Source organism: Rhinolophus sinicus, linkage group LG01, assembly GCF_036562045.2.
Source record: "Rhinolophus sinicus isolate RSC01 linkage group LG01, ASM3656204v1, whole genome shotgun sequence".
Classification (NCBI taxonomy): Eukaryota; Metazoa; Chordata; class Mammalia; order Chiroptera; family Rhinolophidae; genus Rhinolophus; species Rhinolophus sinicus.
In genome coordinates this window covers 68,324,310-68,347,079 of record NC_133751.1, presented here as the reverse complement: position 1 = coordinate 68,347,079, position 22,770 = coordinate 68,324,310, and the positions used below count along the sequence as shown (strand labels likewise).

The 22,770-nt window shown below is 36.5% G+C and overlaps 1 protein-coding gene across 5 annotated transcripts in view; it reads left to right on the top strand.

Annotated features, from left to right (window-relative positions):
• The window catches only part of GRAMD1C (GRAM domain containing 1C), an 86,551-nt gene that overhangs the window by 44,503 nt on the left and 19,278 nt on the right, over window positions 1-22,770 (top strand). For 4 of the 5 annotated variants that reach the window (XM_019734875.2, XM_019734876.2, XM_074331682.1 and 1 more), the window contains 4 exons: window positions 7,076-7,194; window positions 9,888-10,020; window positions 13,389-13,551; window positions 20,431-20,568. In XM_019734875.2, the coding sequence (XP_019590434.1) occupies window positions 7,076-7,194; window positions 9,888-10,020; window positions 13,389-13,551; window positions 20,431-20,568 (553 nt within the window). Of the gene's footprint in view, window positions 1-3,266; window positions 3,610-7,075; window positions 7,195-9,887; window positions 10,021-13,388; window positions 13,552-20,430; window positions 20,569-22,770 lie in introns of those variants that run through there. The other variant, XM_019734877.2, reaches the window with a different exon arrangement.

Sequence of the window (22,770 nt, the reverse complement as noted above, 5' to 3'; positions counted from 1 at the left end):
GTCAGTGTACTGATCCTAGTGGGAAGCTAGCTATTCCTGGAAATTTAAGAGTACATTTTGAGAGTGAATGCTTAAATCCAGGGCCTAATAAAGCAGAAATCTGAGCTCATTTTGAATTCTAAGGCTTAAAGAGACAGAATGGCTTTCAGTCTCATTCCCTAAGGGCAGAAGGAGGGGGCATGATCAGAATAGGAGATGAGGTGATGGGGGGAGCCTTTTCAATGTATACAGATACACCCTTTCCAAATTCTGATACAAGTCACCCCAGTTTCAATTTTGGGAATTGCTAATAGGATGATAGAAGGGTGTCTCATTCCTTAGATGTGTTGGGGGAAAAAGTATTTAAATTGTTGATTGATTGTATTAGTGTAAATAAAGAAAGAATGTCAGTCTGAGATGGCTTGCCTAGGCTTAGGCCAAGAATTTAGGATCTGGGACAGAAAGGGAGAGGCACAGAGGCAGACTTTGATCACCGGAGAAATGTACAGAGATGAATCATCGGGCCCCACTGATGTCACACCAAGTTGTCCTTTAAAACTGTCTACCTTTGCTCTAATTTCATGCTTATCATGCAAAGTTCTGATTACTAATACCTGACTTCCAAGGTATTCAGGCACCCTGGATGAATGACGGAGAATGAAAGCACTGTTCCCCTACTGTGCATTCATGTTTACCACTGAGCGAGTGTCTGTGGTCTGTTTGTGAGTGTGGCTTGTTTCAATCAGCCTCTCCCAGTGCAGTTCTAGCCCATTGACAGTGCTGTGGCCACTCTCCAAATACTGGTCAGTTTATGAAGTTAATGTCACCTTCTGAGACCTTTTGGAAGAATGTCATCCAGCCTTTTCCTGCAGTCTGCTCAGCCATTTCAAATCCCCTTATTCTTCCTCATGCCCCTCTCCAAGAATCACTTCTTTTGGACTTACTTGGAAATCTAGAAGTTTTCCAGTAGTGCTGTAAATCTAATAAGTGCGACATCCAAAGCTGCCTGGAAATTAATAAATGTAACATTGCGATTTTAGTCACATTTTCTATATGATAGCTTGGCAATGTAGAAATATTGGTATTCTTGTGTTCTTCCCTGTCTTTTACCTTTTTGGTTGGCAGAACTCCTCCACTAGTTTCCTGTGGTCAGTGAAGTATACATCCTACCTAGTACCCAAGCCAGAAACCTGGATGTAGCCTTGATTATTACCTCTTCATGTCATATTGGTCACCCAAACCCTCATCATTTCTAGCTTGAACCATTACAATAGCCTCTTAACTGTCTCTTTTTAACACTCTAATCTGTCCTTTAAGTTGTTACCAAAGTAGTAATAGTTTTAAAAAGCGTATATTTTTATTTATTTAATTGAGGTAACATTGTTTAGTAATACTATATACATTTCAGGTATGCACATTCTATTTTGATATCTGTATATTCCATTGTGTACTCACCACCAAAATTCTTGTTTCCACTGTTACCATATGTAAGTATTTGACCCCCTTTTGCCCTCTCCTCACCTCCCTGTCCCTCTGGTAACCGCCGTTCTGTTGTTTGTATGTGTGAGTTTGTTTTGTTCTGTTAATTTGTTTGTTACTTTTTAGTATTTGTTTTATATTTCACAAATGAGTGAAATCATGCAGTTTTTGTCCTTTTCTGTCTGAATTATTTGACTTAGCATAATACCATCGAGATCCATCCATGTTGTTGCAAATGGCAAGATTTCATCTTTTTTTTTTTTGGCTGAATAAAAAAATTGCCTCTATGTATGTATACACACACACACACACACACACTCACACACCCCACATCTTTTTTATCTGTTCACCCGTCAATGGAAACTTAGGTAGTTTCCATATCTTGGCTATTATAAATAATGCTGCAGTGCATATAGCGATACGTGTATCCTTTTGAATTAGTATTTCCATATTCTTTGGATAAATGCCCATAAAATATGTATCTTTTAAGAACACAATTCTGAACTTGGTACTTTTCTGTGTGAAACTAGTAGGGGGCTTTTTATATTTTGACATTGTAAACCCTGTATTCCTTAGCATGGCATATGACCCTTTTGGTGTTCTGGCTGCTTACCACTTCCCCACTGACGTTTATCTTCTCCTTTCTCTATCTTCTCCCACCACCCATGTTAGTCATGTGAACTGGCTTGCTAGGCTCTTCACTCCTCTGCACGCTTGCATGTGCCATACGTATGCTTATCTTAGTTGATCTTTCAGCAGTGTTTCACTGTCATTGTACACACCCTCTATTTTTGCAACACTTCTTCCCTTTATTTCCATGGCATTTCTTCTGGAATTTCTTCTTACCTTTTTGGTATTTCCTTCATTCTTTTTTGCTGTCCACTCCACTTCTGCTCAGATCATCCTTTGAGTTCCTCAAGTAGCATTTGTCATGTCTGTACACTACTAAATTAAATGGAATGACTAGGTGGAAATTAGGGCAAGCTTTGATTTTTCATTTAGAAGAAAACTTTTCTTCTGGGAAATAAATTGGAAATGGTAGATGAGACTCTTCTGTAATGTTTATTGTAGTCCAGGTCCCTGACAGGAAATTATTCTGAATAAAGTAAAAAATATATTTTATTTTAAGTTTTATTGGGGAATATTGGGGAAAAGTGTTTTTCCAGGACCCATCAGCTTCATGTAAAGTCGTTTTCAATCTAGTTGTGGGGAGGGCGCAGCTCACTGGCCCATGTGGGAATCGAACCGGCAACCCTGGTGTTAGGAGCATGGCGCTGTAACCACTGACCCAACTGGCCATCCCCCTACCCCAAAATATCTTTAAAGGAAAGAATTATTGAGTAATCAAGATGTAAACATTTCAGTGATGAAAGATGTTCTAAGTACTTACTAGAATTGCTCCATTTGGTTAGCTCACTCTTCCTGCTATTTACTGACATTCCATTTATGATTCTCAAGGGAGTGAATCTTTGATAGTTGTAAAGGGTTAAGGCAGGAGACTGTTGGGGCTTCTACATCAGTACTGAAGAAGTGATACATGACGAAGTAATAATGACATTGCCAGAATTGAATAAAAAGTATTAGTATGGAGAAGAAAATTTAACCTTTAATATATTTAATTTTTAAAATGAGATTAAAATAATATTGCAACAGGCATTTAATTGAGCATAAGCAAGATACTTTCATTTGAATTTTATTTCTAATCTATGTGTAGCACAGAAGAAATTGGGAACTGTCCCTTTAATAAAACCCTGTTTACCTATCTCTTCTAGAAGGCGTGGCTTAGGAACCTGTAGAGTGAGGTATTACTTCCAATTGTGCATTCTGCCCTGCCACCTTGGAAAGAATGCTGATACTATAAACCAGGAAGTGGCAAATAATGTGCTTTAAACTATAATAGAACTTGTCTTTTATAAGGGAAACTTCTCATAACAAAACTAGAAGATTGAAGCAGTGATTTTACATAGTTGTCATTAACTATTTGGAACTCGGCTTCATGATAACACTTAGCAGCATTCTGAGAATACAAAGCTTTCTGGGCCAGAAATTGATCTTCAGACTTTTGAGCCTTATCTGATTACTGCTTGGTTCATCTTTATTTTGTTAAAGTACTCTGCAGGCTGAAACCAGGAGACTCTCCATTGTTGGCAGGTAGGTGGTCAGCTTTTGTTTAAAATTTAGGTTGTTTTTTTTAAGGTTACTTAACTCTGATTCTGCGGTTATTATTGAGAGAACAATAAATATCAATCTGGAAGTATGTTTGAATGTTTGAATGTTCAACGTGGCTGTAAATAGCCACATTTTTGTGACTTCCGGTCAGCTTTGAAGAAAATGTCATTTTTAACAAATTTATGTAGCTGGTGAGTTAAATGAGTTCTATTTTGTTTTCCATTAATCTTTTATATATACATATTTTTAAGTTAATGGATTAAAAATGTGTTAAAATTACCCTTCTATTAACTTCCTGATTGCATCTGATAATATATGTAAAACATTTATTTATATAGTCAAATAAAATTGTATTTTTGTTCGTAATATTTACTTACAAGTTTTCTTTCTTTCACACTTAGGAAGCTGTCTGAATATTTATTATTGGTTTATCTACTTGTCTTATTTTTTGGTATGGTATAGTATCTATTATTTCAGAAGAGTTTTTATAAAAGGTTAATCTTCCACAAGTATATTGAAGTATTGCTTGTTTGTTTTTCTAATGTTAACCATCCATTTTTGACACTAAAAGTATTTCAAAGATAATCTCTTTGGAAGATTGAGTTAATTATTAGTATAAGCTAACTGCTGTTGTGAAAAAAAGTTCATACATGGCTCTTCTGGAGTGGAAGTCAAAAAAGAAATGTGTGGCCTATCTTTAGGGTCAAGGACAGTGGTTCCTTAACGTTCTCTACCACTAGTGATCCTTTTTATTGTTCTTCGGTTAACACTATGCTTCAAAAGACTTTTGTCCACCAAATAAGTGGTGTATGTTAAATAATAAAATGTTAGGACATTGTTGTTTATTAGTCATACATTATTTCCATTGAAAGTTTCTTGTCATTATAACATAACCACTCTAGGTTAATATAATTAAGCCCCAAACAAAGAGGCCTGACATTTTACTTAGCTTGAATAATTTTATTGTAGGTAACTATTTGGATATTTGACTTTTGAAGTACTGGTAATAATGTCTGAATTTTCATCAACTACCTTTTGGCATCCTAGTAGTCTGGGCATGGCAAATTGGGAACTAGTGATCTAAAGTACAGAAATTTTGTTCTTAATCTCTTTGAAGTTCCATGAAGTACAATGAAGGTCATCGAGTATAATGTAACAAAGATACCATAGCTACTAGACAGAGAGAAGAAATAAAGAGAAAGAAAAAAAAAGGAAGTGGTATTTGTCATAGGGAGGAATATAGGGGAGGAATTCAAGGCATCTGTATGTGTAGCCCCATTAAATCTCTCTATATTTATAGCTACTATTTCCCAACTTAAAATATTTACTCCAAAATTTTACTGATAAACTATTAAAACAAATAGTACTTATTATTACTGACTTCAAAACAAATATTCCCTATGTTCTTCATGTATTTATTCTATATTTGTATGTTGGTTGTCCTTTCTCCAAATTTTCTCATTCCTCCATTTCCCACATTCATGTCTTTCTTTCAGCTCAGCTGAAGACTCTTCTCTAATACGAAGCCTTATCTGATCACCCTAATCTACAGTAATATTTCTTATTACTATGTTGATTCCACCAATACTTAAGTACATAATAATATTATAGCTTGTCATCTTTAATTTTACTTAAGAGTCTCCTGTGTTTCTTTAAGTATATTGTAAGTGGTTTGAGAGCATTTTATCCTCCTTAGCATGTAGTTTAGAGATACACATCTGGTAGGTTCTAAATAAACCTCTGTTGAATGGATGAGAGATAAAGAAGGTTGCCAACAGTTGCTTCAAGTATTTATGCTGCTTCCCTCTACCTTGCTTAATCATGTTTCTAGAAATCAGACCATTAGTTATCACACTATTATTGTTTTTCTGTTGCTATATAATGTATGAGGTTTTTGTATTGAATGATTTTAACACTGATATGATACCTACAAAGAAAGAACAAGCTGGGCTTTATTAAAAATAAATCCCCATGGCAATCTTGTGGTTACCAATTGTGCTTTCTAATCCCCTCACCTTCTCCCTCATCCCCACCCCCCTCCCATCTAGCAACCCTCAGTTTTCCCTCTATGTCTGTGGGACTGTTTCTGATTAGTTCATTCATTTATTCTTTTCTTTAGATTCCACATATAAGTGAGATCATATGGTATTTGTCTTTCTCTGTCTGACTTATTTCACTTATAATGTTCTCTAGGTCCATCCATATTGTTGCAAATGGTAACATTTCATTATTCTTTATGGCTGCGTAATACTCCATTGTATGAATGTACCACAGTTTCTTAATCCAGTCATCTACCAATGGGCGTTTTGGTTGTTTCCATGTCTTGGCTATTGTGCATAGTGCTGCAATAAACATAGGAGTGCATAAATTTTTTCAAATTAGAGTTTTGGATTTCTCCAGATAGATACCTAGGAGTGGAATTGCTGGGTCATAAGGTAGTTCCATTTTCAGGTTTTTCAGATACGAAAGCCAATTTGGGGAATGTAATCAATAATGTAAAGATTTTGTAGGGTATCCGATGGACATGTGTTCCATTAGGGAAACCAACCCAGGGATGATGTATATACCTGATCACTGCACTGTATACCTGAAGCTGAAGCTGAACAGTAATGAATGTCAAGTACAATTCTCTCTCTCTCTCTCTCTCTCTCTCTCTCTCTCTCTATATATATATATATATATATATATATATATATATATATATATATATATATGTATATATAGTTACAAGAAGTGGAGTATAGAATTAGGAATAGAGACAGTGGAAATGTAATAGCTGTAGGCAATATCAGAGGGGTAGTAGATGGGGAAGGGGGGTTATCACTGTGTGAGGGATATAAATGATAAATGTCTATGACATTGTTTTGTACACCTGAAACTAATAAAAAAATTAATTAAAAATAAATAAATCAAAGGAAATATTCTGAATTCCAGCCTCTTGCATTTTATATTTTAGGAAAATATAATTTAAAGTTTACTGATATGTAAGTTTTTTCAAATGGTTAAAGTATTCATATATCGTATTATAGATTAAGAGAATGGGTTCTGAACTGGTGATTAAAACTCTGAGTGGGGATCCAGTGGTCATGGTAGACTGCTTGGATTGCAGAATTTAAATTGCAGATTAGTAATTTCCAGAAACTATGGACAAATTATTTTATAAAAAGAAAAGTTTAAACGTCTTACCTCCGATTTACAGTAGTAATTATATTAGGCACTTTAAAATCATCATTTTATCTATTTCCAGTATCAACTGTGTCAGGTAAGTTTTGCTAACCCATTTTTTTATAGATACAGAAAACACGTTTAGGAAGGTCAAATGACTACCAAAATCACACATCTAGTAGCTGCCTAACAGGTCATTTTGACTTCAGAATTCATGTTTGAATCACTATGTTATGCTATCTTACATTTTCCAATACTCAGTGTAAGTTTTCTGTCATTTTAGAGCTTGACCAGACAGGAATTCTGGCAACTGCTCCAGCAGAACTATGGCACTGAATTAGGCTTAAATGCTGAAGAGATGGAAAACTTGTCCCTTTCGATTGAAGATAATGTACAGGCAAGGTACAGCAAAATGTTTTGAAATGTGAGGATTTATTAATCAAAGCAGAAATATTTTCAACTTTACTAATTCAGAATTTCTATTAATTCACCCTTGGTTGAATTTGCCTCTATGTTCTCTGTAGTGGAATGGAATGAAAGGTGAGGACAGTGAATAGTTTGCTAAATTGGTAAGCAAATACAGGACATATAAGGAAATACGGCTTTGTAACTGTGACACCTAGGATTTGCTTAAAGTGTGGCTTGCGTAAACCTTTTTATTAAGGGTCTGGAGAAGTACCTAGTGAAATCTCTGTGCTTACAGATAACAATAAAGTAAATTAGCTGGTAGGTATTTTGAGGGATACAAAGATAATACGACTTTTCCTCAAGGATCCCCTAGCATAGTGCTTGACATGGACTAGTTGGCACTTAATAAATACTGAATGCGTGAATGAAAGGAGCTCACAGTACTATGGGGAATGCAAATTATAATACAAGGTTGAAAATGATAAGGGCCGAAAAGAGCAATCATTAATGTGATAAAGAAATTCAGAGTAGAGAGAAATTAATTTTGACTGATGGGAATTCATTTGGAAGAGTGGACATTTTTATTAACCTGTATGAGCGAAAGTGCATTTTGTCCAATAGTAATTGAGTTCATAGCAATAAAAACAACTGAGGCGAATACATTAAAATTCTATAGCAAACATTACGCTAAGTGAAAGAATCCAGTCACAAAAGACCACATATTGTATGGTTCCATTTATATGAAATGGAGTTCAGAATCAGTAAATCCATAGAGACAGAAAGTAGATGAGTGGTTGCTAGGGACGGGGAGAAATGGAGGATGGGGAGTGACTGCTGATGGGTACAGGGTTTCTTTTCGGGGTGATGAAAATGTTCTAAAATTAGATAGTGGTGATGGCTACACAACTCTGTAAACCACTGTATTGTACACTCTAAATGGGGTAAATTTTATGGTATGTGAATTATACCTTAATAAAACTTATTAAAAATACTATGGCAAGTAAATCATAATATGGAAATCTTTTGAAAGTCTTGATGTGTGTACAATTTTACTCTCTAGCTATGCTGATCCTATTTATAGTGTTTCAGTTAAGCATCAATATTTTACAGTCTTTTTTACATCGTTGCACATGCATATTTTATTAGTTTTCTGTAAAGTTAAAAATTCCCATTGTATTGCTCTCCCTCTAAAGCTTATTAGCTTCTCTCAGGTACTGGAGTTGGATAGAAAAGCAACGATTCAATGCAAAGAGCCTTGGATTGTGGGAAAGAAGATCTAGATTCTAGTCTGGACTTTGCCACCAAGTAGCTGAGCAACCTCAAGCAAATCTCTTAGCCTGTCTGATCCTCAGTTTACTGATCTGTGAAATGAGGCAGTTAAATTAGATGACTTCCTGCCAACTTGAAAGGTTTCTGGTCTTTGAAAAAGGAAAGAATAAATATTTTTGACCAGCTGCTTTATGTACTCTAAGGTCCAGCTTCTTGAGGCACCAGAAAAGGTGCTATTTTCTTCTGGTGATTGAGTGCTTTCTAAGTAAAGATTTGGCAGGATCCTCATTCCCTCTTCTACTCCTTTCTCCATTCTTCCGGTTTCTCAAAGAAGCTTATCTCTCTCAAACCTTTATTTCCTCAGCTCTTCCATCTTTTCTTTTCTTCATTTTTAATCTCTTCTTCACTCTCTCTCCTCCTTTGTTCTTTCTTTCTTTCTCCACAACTCAACTCCATCCTTAAAATCCTTAAGTTCAGACACTCAGGCGGTGGGTAGTCTCAAGGAACCATTTTGTTGCTTGGTTCCTTCCGAGGCCTGCCATTCTGCCTGGCAAGAGCAACTTGATTGCAGATTTAAGTATTATTTGAGTAGAGTAGAATAGAGTTGAAAGGTCCTTTAGCATTTCTATTCCTTCCTCAGGATAATATGGCTTAAAATGTCAGGCTGCTGCTTTATTGTAGAAGAGCTTTAAGTCTATACATTGCAATGATTACATGGGAATAATAATTTCTCAGTAAGGGTGAGCGCTGGAAATTAGATCAATTGTGCTCCTTTTATAGACTTTTAATAGACTTTCTTTTCTCTTTGCTGCCTGAGAGAGGACAAGCGGGTCCCAGGATAATTACTATGATCTTGTCCCTGTGACCTTCTGAAAGCAATTCCTTAAACCTTGTTCTTAGCAATGAGAAAAGCAGTAAGGGGGGCATCGACTGATTTGTGGGCTCTGTGCTCAGACATCAGGAGGATTTGCCATTTCAGCTGGGACTGAATCAGAAGGGAGGAGATTCAAAAACACTGCCTTCTGATGTTGCCTGGTACCCAGCTCATACGCCCACCCTGTACCTTTTGAAGCTTTGTGTTTGTCCACAACTGAAATTTACACGAGCAGTATTCACTGTGTTAGGTGCTGTTACAGCCACTTGTACTTGGTTAAGTTTGTAATGGTTTCTGAAATTTATAAAATCTCCTATGAGCACATCTTATTTTCAGAAGTAAAGTCCGCTTGCACCTGATTTAAGAAGACAGCGTGTGATTTAAGCACGTTGTAAGTAGAGGCTTATTTGTTACATTACAAAAAAACACAGTTGTTGTCAAAATGCTTCATAATAGAAAAGGAGCTCAGTGAGGAGACTAAATTACTCATTTGTGTGAAAGTGACCTTGTTTATTATGTTTCTATAATGATGTGTTTCTTACAGAAGTACAGAAAGAAGCAGCTTGGATGACTGTGGGGAGAGAGATGAAAAATTGTCCAAGTCCACGAGTTTTACCTGTGACTCAATTAATGGCATTTCAGAAACAGAGTCAATCGATGGAAATCTATCAAAAGCGGTCAGTGTGTGATGCCCCCTTTAAAATATACCTCATGCTGCCATGTGTTCATCATAATGTAAGATCAAATAAAAATGCAGTATACAAAATGTTTAAAACTTAGGATGTCAGGCTGCTCCTTTATTTTAGGGGTAGAGTTTCAAGTCTGTATGTAGCAGAGGTTATATACACATGCGGTTCTGTTCAGAGCTGGATACAGTGCAGAGCTACCAGACAGAGCATCAGCCTGTAGGGGGATAGAGATCCTTAAAAATATAAGATGGAGAAATTTGTAGTTAGCAGAATTTTTCCCAGAGTAGGTAGTGGGTCTGTTATGGTAGAAAGAATCTGTTTTGAAGGGAGAAATGAGAACCCTGAGCAGCATGCCTGAGTGACAAGGGATGCTTCTCAAGCTGACAACTAAGGCACATCCAGTTAATCACTGGGCTTCACTTAATTTAATTAGTGTCTTCCTTTATTTTTTTCAAGTATCATTATAAGCCCATCGATTTTTTAAAAAATTTCCATGAGTTTCTATCATTATTTTTTATACTCAGTTTATCCCCTCTGCCAACAGGAGCCCTTTCAGATTGGCTTCTTTGTCCTTTTGAAGTGATCAGTGATTTTTGATGGCTTCCTTTCTTTCTGATACAAGCACGTGTCCCAGGCACACTATACATTTTCTGTCACAGGCTTGGTATCAGCCATTTTCCTAATGAGCCATAGTTCTTAGTGAAGAAGGGTAGTTAGAGCCCACAGTCTGAGGGCTAAGAGTGCGCCTACTCTAGAGCTTTTGTTCTGGTTGGGATTGCAAGGTCTGGACTAAAGATGGGTTTCTTGGTTTAGAGAAGAGCACCGGCTTCACATACTACCTTTGCCTCTTGCTAACTGTAGACCTTAAATAAGTTAACCTATGTCTTTGTTTTCTCACCTCGAAGACGAGGACAGTAATACCCCATGGGGTTTTTTTTTATAAGGATTGAATGAATTAATATATGTGAATGTGCTTTGAACAGTCCCTAGTACACAAGTATTCAGTAACCATAAGCTATTATAATTGAAAGTGAATCTGTGTGTGGCCAGCAGTGGCCCTTTTCTGCCTTCTTTCATGGAGCCCCAAGCATCTCCTGTGAATCAATGTTAGAAAAGCACTGAAACAGGCTATTTGTGTGAAAGGCCACCAAGTTATCAACTTGTTTCAGGCATCTATCATGTGTCTTTCCCAATCTGATTTTGTGTTGTGGATTTCTTGCAAAACTTATTGATCTAGAGACTTAGGAACTTCTCCTGGTGTGCGGGAGGTGATTCTGCATGCTAATCTCTTTTGTATGTTCTCAGTGAGAAAAACCAAACCACTCAACTTCGGGGACGTAACAGGACAGGGGATCTCTTGAAGTCTTCTCATCCTTTTACAAAAGTCTGACTTTGAGGACTGGGTCCTCAGCACTGCTGGTCTTACTAGAGTCCTTTCTATAGTCTCTTTGACATTGTCTTCTGTACCTGCTCTTGGAGTAGTTAGCCCATTGGTTCCTGCTTCTAGTTTCATTCCTAAGGGAAGTCCTGTTTTCTCTAAGGAAAGGGATGGAATGCAGAGGAATAACTTAATGTTTTAAGATTGATCATACATTCATTGGTGTTGGGTATAGCTGTTGTCAGGTTATGGAATAGAAGCAATAGAGAAGCTTGGTCCTTTTTTATTTGTATTTTAGCGCAGTATGGTGAGAATTCTCACATGTCAACAACTATCATGTCACTTGTTTTACTTTTACTTCCAACAAAAAGTCAGAAGTAACATTTTTCCAAAATGAAAATAGGTTTCTCCTTTTTTTCGTATTTTAAAATTTTTATTCTTTTTTTAAAAATTAAAGTTTATTGGGGTGACAATGGTTAATAAAGTTACATAGGTTTCAGGTGTACAATTCTGTAATACATCATCTATATATAACATGGTGTGTTCACCACCCAGAGTCTGGGTGGTGAACGTATATTTGATCCCATTTACCCTCATCTACCACCTCCCTCCCCGCTTACCTTCTGGTAACCACTAAACTATTGTCTATGTCTACGAGTTTTTGTTTCTTTATTTGTTTGTCTTGAGGTTTCTCTTAAGGTATAAAATTAATATTCTTTGTAAAAATTCAGGGAATATAGAAAAGTATACAAAGAGATAAAAATTGTCCAGATTGCCAACCATTCAAAGATAGTGACTGTTACTTTTCCTATAAATATCTATCTATATTCTTTATAACAGGAACTATACCTTAACTAGAACCAAAAGGAGAAATCTGTGGAAACTTACTCTGCTTAGCATGTTAAAGAGGCCCTGGGTTAGCTAAAGAAGCATGTTGCTTTGTAGTGTGCAACTTCCAAAGAAATCAAGTCTGGATTTAGCAATAATCTCTGCTTGAAGAATCAGTCCCCTGAGTAGGATTGTATCATGCTTTAATAAATTGTGTTTGGGTCCCAGTTGTTATTCTGCTTTCTGAGTGGCCAATGGAAAGCCGTGTCCTCCCTGGTGCTTCTGTTCAGGGCTGCTCAAAGATCTCTTGGGACAAAAAGTGTAAGGAGTGTATCTATGCTTTTTGCTCTCTTTCATCTGCTTATACACAAACAATGCAGGAAAGTACTCTGATGTGTAGTTTATGATTTTTACACTGTTCTATTAAGCTGAATTATAATTCTACCTGAATACTAATATATCAATAGCATTCATTCTTTAATGCCTAGTATTAAGTTTATTATAGATATGACATATCTTTATTAAACCATTCCCGGAAAGTATAGATAGAATCATATATTGACTATATTTTAATGCCCAGTCCCTTGGTCCCTTAACAGCAAAGACAACTGTGTCCTTGTGAGTTTACAGTGAAACTAATTTTTCCTTTTAATCTTCTCTCCCCCCCACTGTACTCTTATGTGACTTTTATCTCTGTATTTTCTTTCTCTTTCCCCTTTAGTTACTGGTCTTGAGAGATGGGTGAGTTTTCTTCTTTGAGATGATTGGGCAGGTATTGTCGGGGGAAACTAACTGGGTTTTACCCTTTTCCCTGGCCCACCCCAAAGAAATGAATGTTCCATTATTTTGTCCTCTGTCCCCTTTCCCTTCTGCTTCAGGATTCACATGATGTTAACTGTCTGTGAGTTCTTTTTATATGATGTTCTTCATCAAATTATTGTTCATTACTGTTTAAGAAGATAACTTTAGAACAATATGTGTTCTCTACCAATGTTTCATGGACTGAAATGAAAATATGATGCAAACATAGCAAACAAATTTTTCAAAGAGCAGTATTTCATAGTGTCTTTATTGTTAAAGATCTCATGGTAAAATTGAAATCTATAATCTGATAATCTGGTTTTTCTAAACTGGATTGTTTACCTTTTAGGAGTTAAGGAAAGAGGAACCCCAAAGTGAGAAACAGATGAAAAAAAGTCCTGTACTCACTTCAGAAAAGAGGTTAAGTAGACTGCCGTCAAAATCTCTGGACTTGAATAAAAATGAATATCTTTCTCTGGACAAAAGCAGCACTTCAGATTCTGTTGATGAAGGTAAAGAATTTCTTATAAATTTAAATAAGATTTGAGTTTTCTTTTAATGTTTCTCTTTGTTTTAGGTGTGTGCAGATTGAGAATTTAGTTGCATTAGATACAGTCTCACTCTATACAGAACCAGAAAAGAAAGGGAGTTAATAGGAAATAGGGAAAGAGGCCGCTAAATCTAAGCCATCTTCACTTTCCGAAAGCCTGGAATTTGAAAATCTCCATCACATTTAGCTTTTAAAATTCCAAGCCTTGAGTCAGTGGAGATGGAGCAGTAGCAATGGAAAAACACATAACACATCTTAATTAAAATCTGCTTAGTGTTATAGACACTATAATTATACTACTTTCTTTTAACCACCAAAAAAAGAGAGAGACATAGAGATTCAAAAGTAGAGAATGTAATAAAAATAAAAAGCAGTTGCTAAAAGGAAACTATAGCAAATCATTTTCTCTCTACTTTTTCTTAGTCAATACCAGTAACCTGGGTCTTGCCATACTTAAGGGGGCATTTTAAGAAATCTTTTTCTTGACTGTAAGATTATTGACATTGAAGTGGGGAGACATCGGGAAAGGTGCAGGTTAGTGGCTACTTTCAAATTTCAGGCACAGGAGCAATGCCGATGATTTTTGCTGTACCTGCTTTCCTACCAGCCGTGCTACACATGTCAATAAGGGGACATAACTGGTTTGGATCTCTCGGACGTGACTGTATATGCTAGCCTAGTTACTGTTCATGTTAGACCTGGCTTGAGATCCCTTGAAGTCTTTTACTATTGTGTAAACCAAATCCATGAAAACCAAAACTAAATCCAAGTCAAATCCAAATCAAGTGCAAATCTAAAATGAAATCCACATTCAAAACCAAACCAAGGCCAAGTCTACAAAAACCCAATCCATATTAGGTTTGACCTCGGTTTGGGAACACGGAAGTATCTTTAATGAAAACTAAATCCCTACTCTTAAAAACATAAATGAAAACCCACTAATTCCTAAAAATCACAGGATGCATTAAGAAGACAGTTGTTGAGTTCTTTTGAAAAGATAGTCGAGAGGAAGTTTCTTTTCAAGGCTCGTGCCCCCTTGGAAGACTAGACTCTTACAGTTGCTACCATTCGCGCTTTGGTAGGCGGCGGGTTTGAATTAGTTATCATCCCCTGCCTGGCTGAACCTCTGACTTTAGGAAGATCTACTCTGGCACCCAGTGGCCAGATGGGTAAGTGACTCCAAAACAAGGATTCTTTATCCCTCTTTCTCCCCCGCTGTTTTATAAGAATAGTGCTTCAAAAGTAGTTTTCTTATTGAGTGCCTATAAAATTAACATTAATGTTAAGTTACGTAAAGAATAGCATTAAAACTCATATAAGCTGTATTCATAGCCAATAGTTGTGTAGTTGCTGTATTACATATGACCCCTGATCGCATTTGGCTCCTTGCTGGCCCCTCTTTAAAGACAGGCTTTACAGCAATAAGAGTCTAGTCATGTAACATTCAGCCCTCTGTGCAGGTTTCCTTTAAGGTGCATGTGGTGATTTTTTTTATTATTATTAGATTATCATTCGATAACAAATCAAGTATTCCTATTGTTTTCCCTAAGCAGGTTCCAAAATCTAGGGCTTATCATACGTATTAAGTGGGTATTATAATGAATCTGTTTTCTAGTTTCTGAAAGTTGTGAGGTTTTGAAGATGCTTGAACTCAGTGAACTGGGGATGCAATGGGAAAGGTCAAAAGAAGTAAAGCATCCCAGGAAATTTGAAAATGTGTGTGGGGATTTAGAGAGAGCTAGGTAGATGGCAGATTACTTTACACCAGGCATCACTTTATTTAAAATGATAGTATTTTGATCTACTGTTGTGAGCAGTTTGAGTGAGAAAATGAGATGCTTTCTTTTCTACTGTAGGCTGTAACCTGTGGTGGGGGGACACTGGATTATTTTGATGTAAAGACTTACTCTAGACCCATGTACACTGGTGAGGGATCAACAAAGCAGAGCATCGTGAAATAACCTCACAGAGGGACCTGCTATAACTCCTAGCATGGTCCCTTTGATGTAGCATTTAACTAAGCCCAGATAGGGAAAGCCTAGAATGTCCTTTAATTGGCTCCTTTTTAAAAAATTAAAGTTTATTGGGGTGACAGTTATTAGTAAAGTTACATAGATTTCAGGTATACAATTCTATATTACATAATCTGTAAATCCCATTGCGTGTTCACCACCCAGAGTCAGTTCTCCTTCCATCACCATATATTTGATCCCGTTTACCCTCATTTACCACCACCCTTACCCTCTGGTAACCACTAAACTATTGGGCTTCTTTTTTAATGTTCTTACTCTACACTAGGAAGTTTAGAACCCACTAAGATTAAAGGGTGCCTTTTTTAGGAATACATATTTCTGTACTTACGGAAATGGGTTCTGGGCTTCCAGCTGCTGAACAAAATCCACAGCATTATATTTTAGTCTGTTAAACCATGTTACTAACTTAAAACTTTAATACAGAATAATTCACACAGTAAGCTACAGAACTTTGCTGAGGGCTGTGGCTGGTAGACTTTCCTTTCCTCAGCTTGTTGACTGCTTGCCCAGTTCGGGGAGGAGTTGAGAGCATCTGAGAAGTTGCTGGGAGTTTCCTGGCAAATGAAGATGAGTTGATACACTGCATCCACATCCACAAGTACAAGGAAATTACGGCTGTGTTTCTGAGGAGATAATATCTCTGTTGATACCAGGATTTGCTGCTTCCGCCTGCCCTGCTCTGTCATGTCTTGCGTAGTCTGGGACGCATTTGCCCAGGAGATAGAGCCTTGAGTGGAATGTGAGAAACAGGTCAATGACATGAGACACCTGGGCTGTGTCATGTGACAGAATTTAAACTTAGTTTTGTACAGCGGGGGCAGGACTTGGTGTGACAGGGTTCCCTACCAAAGTCACTGATCCCAAGAATGGAAGCTAAGTTAGGCAAAGATTAGGCAGGGATGGATGCGTAAGAATAGCAAAATTGGAGTCCATGATCTATAGCTGAAAGAACAAGATGAATTAGAGGCAAAGCCGTGCACAAGAAACAGAATCAAAATATTAGGTGATGCTTCCTAAGTAATAAAGGTGAGGACAAGCAGAGCGCTGGGGAAAGCCAGAGACAAAGGCGTGAAATAGTCTAACATGTCAGGGAAGCAGCCATGAGACTAAACCAGGTGACCCTGACAGTTACCTGAGTCAGGTGTGTGAACTACACTCTCACATTGAGCTTGGTTTTTCAGGTGTAAAGAAAGCCCTTAATCTGAGTCAGAAAGACAGAAGATTACCAGTTTTTAGAAAACGGAAGATATAACAAACTGTGTCCTTAGTCACTCAAAATTCCAAATCACCTGCTTTTCTTGCATACTTACCTAAGTACATTTTTCGTGCATCCTCAAAACACTATGAACATATAGTTTCAGTTTTATTCATGTCCATGTCCTTTTCATATTTATGTTTCACTTTTCCCAGCATTTCCATCGGCCACTTTCAGGCTGATATGTTTGAAATAGTGTTTCTTCTTTATTGGAAATAGTAACCTGCTACTAGGTTGAGCTGTGTTCCTTTCCCCATTTAAAATACTAGCTGCTAGCTTAATGTTACAGCAGTGCCACTGGTGATGTTGCTTAGATAGGAGGCTTTAAAGTACCATGAATTTCATGCATAAATAACCCAGGTGGAAATACTTTATTTCATATCCTTACTTCTTTGGACAAATTTACGTACAAAAGGTATTATTGTTCATTTCCTTTAGTGATACCATGAATTCTATTTTTTATCAGTCACAACACAGTACAATTTATCTACTAAGGGAGTTAAAATGAAATACAAAAATATTATATTGAACTATCTAGATAAGTGTAATTTTTTTTCCTTCTTAAATGTGAATAAGAAATTGACTTTTGAAAAATTATAGTTCCAGGGCACCTTAGAGAAATGGCTGCTTCTAGGCCTGGGGTGGGGAATATACAGAAAGAGCCTGGAGCCTCTTGGAGTGCCGGAATATAAAGAACTACTTAAAATAAGAGGGAGACATGTCAAAGGACGCAGGAGTCAACCTGAAAGAGCTCCCAATGGCCAAGTAAAAAAGTCTGAGCAACAAAATAAATAATGACAGTATCGGTTTATAACTTAGAGAATAAAATAACTATTCATGAGTCCATGCGGATATAAATGAGTAAATACATAAATGGAGGAGAAAGCACAAATGGTCCTCACGGAGTTCCGCCTAACCCATGCACATACTTCCCCCTTCTAGAAGGCGGAGCTTAACTCTCCTGCCCTTGCATATGAGCTGAACTTAGTGACTCATTTCTGACCAATGGGGAAAGGGTGAAATAGTACCTCTACAGGAGAAACCTGCTAGACACCACCTTAAGCAACATCTGAAGGTGTTAGTCATGGTGGTATGTGTGCCCCCTGAGTTTGATGGGACGGGCACTTCACCTTTGTGGTGTTTCCCCCCCAAATCTACAACCCCTGTCTAATCATGAAAACACCTTGGATGAACCCAAGTTGAGAGACATCCTATAAAATATCTGACCAGTGCTCTTCAAATATAAGGCCATTAAAACAAAGGGGGTTGGGAGAAGGAGGGACTGTCATATGTAGATTGGAGGAGACTAACGAGATATAATAACTAAATGCAATATGGCATTTGGGGTTGGACCCTTCATACAGAAAAGGGCATTACTGGAAAGAAATAGAAATAAAGCCAGTTTAGTTCATTGCACATCTCAAATTATCTCAAAATAAAAAGTTAAAAAACATAGTTGTAAATCCAAGTCCTATAAATTACAATACACCCTAAGATATTTTTAGTGTTTTCAGTAGCCACTTATTCAATCAAAAATACTTATTTGACACTTATTATGTGCCAAGCACATGATGTACATTGTTTAAAATCAACATGGTCCCTACGCTCATGGAACTTAGTGCCCAGTGCAGGCGAGAGACAATACGCCAACAAAAATATAATTACAAGTTCTGTGAAGGAAATGAGCAGGATCAATAAGATCATCCGTATGTGTTTGCTTGCTTGGTGAACATATGAGTTATTTTTACAATGACTATACATTACTTCTCTGTCAGAAGAAGCTATTTCTCAAGCCTAATTGGGAAGCTGCCTCACAAAACCTTAGTAAATTGCCTAGTTTCAGTGATTTATTTCTATGCTTGAAGAAGCCACTATTTGAAATTGCAGTGACTAACTTTTGCCTCCATATAGTATTATTGCAGGAAGAAGGTAAATTAGTATCTGCCTGATATCCCTAAGTTCATTGCCTCTGTAGCAAAGTAGAAAGACACAAATCATTTAATGAGGGAGAAAAAGCAATAACTGTGGTGAAGGCAGAGCTAGAAGAGTTTTTTTGATTCTTAGACTTCTGTCTTTTAAATACTTTCCCAGACTGCTTTCTTGGGCATAATATTGACAGATGTTCTACACAGATAATTCTTACAGCCTGATTTCTGAAATATGGGAAGCTTTGGTCACAGTTTTCATTCTGTATTGATGGGGCATAATCCTTGAAACAATAAGTAACCGCAGTCCTGAAATCATTAAAATTTCATATTGGATTACTTTACTCTATTTCCTTTAGTTTACTAGGCTCCTACTTCTAGCTGTCTTTTTTCTTTTTGATTCTTCTAAGTTAAACTCCTGGCAGTATAAAGTAGAGGTTAAGTTTGTGTGCTCTGGAGCTGGAATGAATTCAGATTCCATTTCAGTCACTCATTAGCCATGGAGCTTTGGCAATTCTCTCAGTCCTCAGTTTGCTCATCTGTGCAATGGAAATGATGACACCACTTATCTCAGGATTGCTGTGAGGAAGACTAAACACTTGTACGGGGCTTAGCACGATGCCTGACTATAGTAAGCACCGTACAAGCATGGGCTATTTCAGACGATGTTTCCAGGGCATATGAGGAGCGGTGAGCCGAGGCTGCTGCTTCATTTGCTACCAGTAGTTTTCAACATCATTATCATTACCAGGTTCCCAGAAAAATGTAATATTCCATTGGGCATTATTTAGCTTTGAAGCATACTTTTCAGATTAAAAGAAGGATTTCTTCTTTTAATGTGTGGTTTTTAAGAATAGGTTGTGAATACAATGACACTTGACTTGGGAGAGTCAGCTTTAAGTCGAGTTTGAAAGATTATTCAGGCTAGCAAGTTAGTGAGTGGGACTGATATTAGACCAATCATGACTTAATAGTTACTGAATGTGTGAGCTTTCAGAAATCGGACCTGCTAATTGCTGTAATAAATACCACTCTATGCATTTCAGTCTGGCCCTTGTCACTTTTGAAATATTCTTTTGAGCGATATATGATGGGAGTTCAATATTATTCAAGTTAACTATTTCTCTATCTTTTGGGGGTTGATAACTGAACTATTGATCATATATAGTTTAATATGCAGAGGGTCCCAAAAAATGTATATACATTTCAAGAAAGGATAACTATTAAAATTGTAATACTCAATATATACTGATAACAAAAGATGAATACAAGTCACGTTTGACTTCTGCAATTACAAGAGGTGCTCAAAGTGGTTACCATCAGCATCCAGACACTTCTGATTACTGCGAACTACTGTTTGAGCAACGTTGACCAAAGTGTCCACTTGAATACATTTTTTGGCACCCCTGGTATCCTTACGTATAGTTATACATCAAATATATGTATATGACACCAATTTAGAGTTTTAGTTGTGCCAGGGATGTGCTGATCACTGTAATCACAGTAGAACTATTTTGTACCAAAAACAAACAGACGAAACAAAACCTTCAAATTACCTTTCCTTTCCTTGGTTTCTTCCCCTTTGATTCTATGTTTGTTTGTGTTTCTTTGTTTCTTTGTTTCCCCAGACAATATTCCTGAGAAAGATCTTCGTGGAAGACTTTATATCAACCGTGTTTTTCACATCAGTGCTGAGAAAATGTTTGAATTGCTCTTCACCAGTTCACGCTTTATGCAGAGATTTGCCAATTCTAGAAATATAATAGGTTGGTTCTTGTGTTCTTATCTAATGATAAATTTGGGATGATTTTATTATCTTTAGAGGTTTGAGCCTACATAAACTGATTTATGTTTTCGGGGGGAAAAATTAGGCTTTGATTTTATTTTGGTGATATATAAACTTGTTTTTAAGTCTTTTGGTTACATTCGTATGTAAATAGTATAATTGTTCAATTAGTCAGATCCTACCTACAAATTAAGTTCAGAGTTTGAAAAACTAAAAGTTCATTTATTTATTAATGTAGCAGTTCACTTGGCTTGAACCCCATTTTAAATGGTTCCATTGTGGAACACCTGGGTGCTGGTGGAGTATGAATTGGCACAATCACTTTGCAGTAAGGTTTGGCAGAATTTACTAACGCTGCTCACATGCGTTCTCTCCGACTCTACAGTTCTACTACTAGGAATACATCCTTCAGAAAAGGAACTATGTGGACTCTGATAGACATGTACTGTTATTCATAGAAGCATTATTTAGAATGGCCCCCAAACTCAAAAAAGCCCAAAATCCACCAGTAATTGAGTGGATAAACAAATTGTGTATATTCACACGAAAGAATGCTATATGGCAATGATAAAAAGCAAACTGCTGCTCCTTAATAACAATATGCGTAAATCTCACAAATATAATGTTAAGCAAAAGAAGCCAGACAAAAAGAGTACATACTATGATTTCTTTATATATATAAAAAAACAGGCATAACCAATTTATGGATATAAAATCATCATAGTATTTACGGTCATGGAGAGTCGGGTGGTTCAAGACTGGGAAAGAGTTTCTGAGATGCTGGTAGAAGTTTTCTGTCTTGACCTGGGTAGTGGTGCACATGTGTTTTCTATGTGAAAACTCACGGAGTTGTACATTTGAGATTGCAGTGTCTATGGTATACCCCAATGAAAATGCCAAAAACACAAAAGTTCCAGGGAGGGATATACTTATTAGTTATACTTATAAAAAGGATTTCATTGATTATGTGTTACAAGTTCTATTTTGGTAAACATCTAAAATAAGCTTGTGGTTAGTTTGAAACTGAATTTATCCTAAATAATTCAAGATATTCAACAAATTTTGGGAGCACATGGTTTAATTTGCCATGTAAAATTAGAAAATAACAGCAGCAGAGATTCATAAGCCGAGTCATTTGACCTAGTCAAAGAGAAAGTTATTCTGTAATCTATACTTTATAATCGAGCCATTCTATTAACCATTAGATGGTATTTCTTTATTTGAAACTTTTATGTAACTGTAATCACAAATTCATAGATTATATCATTGACATGGATTTTATATTCAAAAAATAATTTTTTCTTATTATTCATAGTAAAATAGCAAAGAGATTTCTAATATATAGCTATTAATTGAGTCCTGTGATTATATTAAGAATTGCACAGTTTTAAAAAATCATTTATTCTTTTCTCTTCTATTTTTAAAAATGTAGAATATCTGAGGGATAGAATCTTCCTCTTCACTCAGTAGCTTATACTTAACTTATATCTGTTTTGAACCTATTATATAGTCTTGCTTTTCATGTCTATCTGGAGAACTTGGTATTTCAGAAGAGTTGGATACATTATTTCTCTTAATTTTCTAAGATGATGCCTGTTGATATTGCACTGCTATTTTTATTTTTTATGGCTGAAAAGGCCTACAAGGTACTAGTATGTTATTTTACACTGGTACTAAATGAAGTTTGTTTTTAGAATCAAAATTGCGTTTAGTGCCTGATATCACATCTGGTTTCAGTATGGATGAATATATTTGCCATCTGATCTTATAAGCGGCTTTGGGAAACAAAGGCTACTGGCTAATTCTAAATATAAACAGTTTTAGGCATATTGCTGTTTAGACCTAGAATTAGTGAGAAGGCTTTCTCCAAAAGGATACATCTGCTTATGATTGCACAACATTACGCTATCTTCTGAACTTGTTACCTGGTAATCAAAGTTGTATTCTTGAGAATGGGTTTCAAAGGCTTCTTTTTAAAATGAATAAGATAGCAACTGAAATAAAGAATACATTAAGGGGAATCAACAGTAGATTAGATGAAGCAGAGGATCAAGTGAGCAATTTAGAAGTTAAGGTAGTAGAAAATACCCAATCAGAACAGCAAAATGAAAAAGAATCCAAAAGAAAGGAGGATAGTTTAAAGGGCCTCTGGGACAACATCAAATGTACGAACATTTGCATC